The sequence below is a fragment of the Oryzias melastigma genome, unplaced genomic scaffold, assembly GCF_002922805.2.
Source record: "Oryzias melastigma strain HK-1 unplaced genomic scaffold, ASM292280v2 sc00759, whole genome shotgun sequence".
In the NCBI taxonomy this organism is placed as follows: domain Eukaryota; kingdom Metazoa; phylum Chordata; class Actinopteri; order Beloniformes; family Adrianichthyidae; genus Oryzias; species Oryzias melastigma.
In genome coordinates, this window is record NW_023417346.1 from 14,281 (window position 1) to 16,811 (window position 2,531).

The 2,531-nt window shown below is 47.0% G+C and overlaps 1 protein-coding gene across 1 annotated transcript; it reads left to right on the top strand.

Annotated features, from left to right (window-relative positions):
• Positions 1–1,583: 1,583 nt before the first annotated feature.
• Positions 1,584–2,504, top strand: LOC112139584 (OTU domain-containing protein 7B). Its single transcript, XM_024262405.2, has 2 exons — positions 1,584–1,873; positions 2,284–2,504. Exons 1-2 carry the CDS (start codon positions 1,789–1,791, stop codon positions 2,502–2,504), a joined length of 306 nt encoding a protein of 101 aa, XP_024118173.2. The 5' UTR covers positions 1,584–1,788.
• The last annotated feature ends 27 nt before the right edge of the window (positions 2,505–2,531 follow it).

A 2,531-nucleotide genomic window follows, 5' to 3' on the forward strand; every position in this document is an offset into this window, starting at 1 on the left:
AGTGAAAGTTGACTTTCGTCGTGTCTGTGTGCAGCACATTTCTGTCAGATGACTCACATGTGGTTTCCACATTGATGTGTCACAATCCAGCACAGCGGCGAAGCATTTTGCTGATTCAAAGCGTAGCAGCTCGTCCGTCAAGATGAGAAGAAGAAACTTTTTTAGCTCTTGAACGGCTTTCAAACTATCTGGGTGGTTTCCCAAAGGCAAAAATGTCATGACAAACAGCTCAGTCACCTGTCATAGTCAAACAAATAGGATGTCGAGGAGGACCTCACGCCGCCAGCTCGTAAAAGAGCTCCACGGCGAAGGCTGCAGGGAAAGCACAGCCACGATAGGCCGATGAGAATAGAGAAACTTTGGTGTTGAGTGTTTTAAGAATTCATATATAGACTTTTTTATATCAATTATTGGGCATATCTGTTTAAGAAAGTGGGAAAATGTCAAGTTTTTACCAGATATCATTTACAATCTAAGTTGGTTAGTCGTCTAAGTGGTCACCAAGTTGTAGATCATGTGGCCATCCCATAATCACTTAAAAATTCTTTGACAAAATCGATAAATTGATTTGGGGCTGCACGGTAGCGCAGTGGTTAGCGCTCTTGCCTCACAGCGAGAAGGCCCCGGTTCGACTCCCGGCTGGGACCTTTCTGTGTGGAGTTTGCATGTTCTCCCCGTGCATGCGTGGGTTTTCACCGGGGACTCCTGCTTCCTCCCACCATCCAAAAACATGCTTCATAGGTTCATTGGTGACTCTAAATTGTCCCTAGGTGTGAATGTGGGAGTGAATGGGTGTGATTGAGGCCCTGTGACAGACTGGAGACCTGTCCAGGGTGTACCCCGCCTTCACCCATCAGTAGCTGGGATAGGCTCCGGCACCCCCGCGACCCCGAAAGGGACAAAGCGGTCAGGAAGATGGATGGATGAATAAATTGATTTGAATCGACTTAAGCTAACAGATCAATACTTAATTCATAAAAATATACATCGATTTAGCTCATAAAGGTAAAGTCCACTGGCTTGATGCTAGCGCTTAATGGAATTTCCGATAGGACGGCTAATGCTAACACTCGGTCAACCTAAACATACATTTAGGACTAAATGAACGTCTTTATGAACTCACAGGTATGAATCTCCAAACTCTTTTATATGAATATTTTTTAAAGTTACCATTTGTGGTTTAAAGCACCGTTTCTTTTTTTTTGCACATACTTTCTTCTTCTGGAATAAGATGTAATGCCATTGCACGATCGCCACCTAGTGGCCAAACTGAAACGTCCTCCAAGAGAAGCAGAACAATTAGAGCTTCTTTGATTGAGAATCCATGTACAACTGTATGATATTAACAATCTCATTATTTCACTAATAAATTTAACAGTATGTGAACTGTATCAGATTAATATAAATACATTCAAAACATATAGTCGATTATTCATGTATTTCTAAACAAATGTGTCTAAATGTGTAAACTCAAAATTGAATTGAATCAATCCAGGCTTTTATGAATCAAATTGAATAGTTTCTGGATATTATATCTGATACCCAGCCCTACAAAAAATGAGAATTCAAACATGACTGCTCGGATTAAGAGTGCCAGCCGCCGGGTTCTCCCTCTCGAGTCTAACCTCCTTGTGTTCTGGTCGTAGGTGTGGCCGGCGGAGTAGCTCTCGCTCCAGGACCGCTCTGTGTTCTCACCTCGTCGCCCTTCGGAGGGGACCAGAGTTCCCGATTGTTTTTTTTATTTTTTATGCCCGGATGCAAGCCGCCAACCTGTGAATTCATGATCACATGACCGTGGACATGGACGCAGTCCTGTCCGACTTTGTCCGTTCGACTGGAGCTGAACCCGGACTGGCCAGAGATCTGCTTGAGGGTAAGTTTAAACAGTTAAAACAGCAAACCATGGAGATCCCTTCTCATAAACTCCCAGATTTGGAACATTTTTCCAGTTTTGACCCACTTACTGCTGAACAGAGAGGAGATGTAGAGCTGCAGAGTTCACAGCAGCCTGGTCATGTGACCGTTAGCGTACCAAGTATGGACACAGGAAGGTATAGCCGGAGTCAGCAGGGTTCCTGTTGCCTAGCAGCAGCAGCACAAGTTGCAGATAAGAAATATGGGCTGACAAATGCGGTGCAGTGCAGCATCGGCACGCGGGCGAGCCGCTCCAGAGCTGAGGCCGACTCGCATGAAGGGAAGTGCCGGGCTGGGGCGGCCTGCGGCGTGCTCCTGGAACCCACGTTTTCAGCAGAGCGGTGAGCGTTTCTCCTCCTCTCTTCCTAGGGAAGAACTGGGACTTCACCGCCGCTCTCAGCGACTTTGAGCAGCTGCGACAGGTGCATGCCGGAAACCTGACCTACTCCATCCCAGAGGAGCGGACGTATCAGCCGCCGGAGAAGGACATGGCCCGGGTCGGGCGGCCACTGCTCCACCGCCAAGATGAGGTGGTGCAAGGTGAGAGCCCAACGACTCACATTAACAAAACACAGGAGTGGTGGAGATGAAAGCGTCCTGTCCTCTGCTCTGGCCGC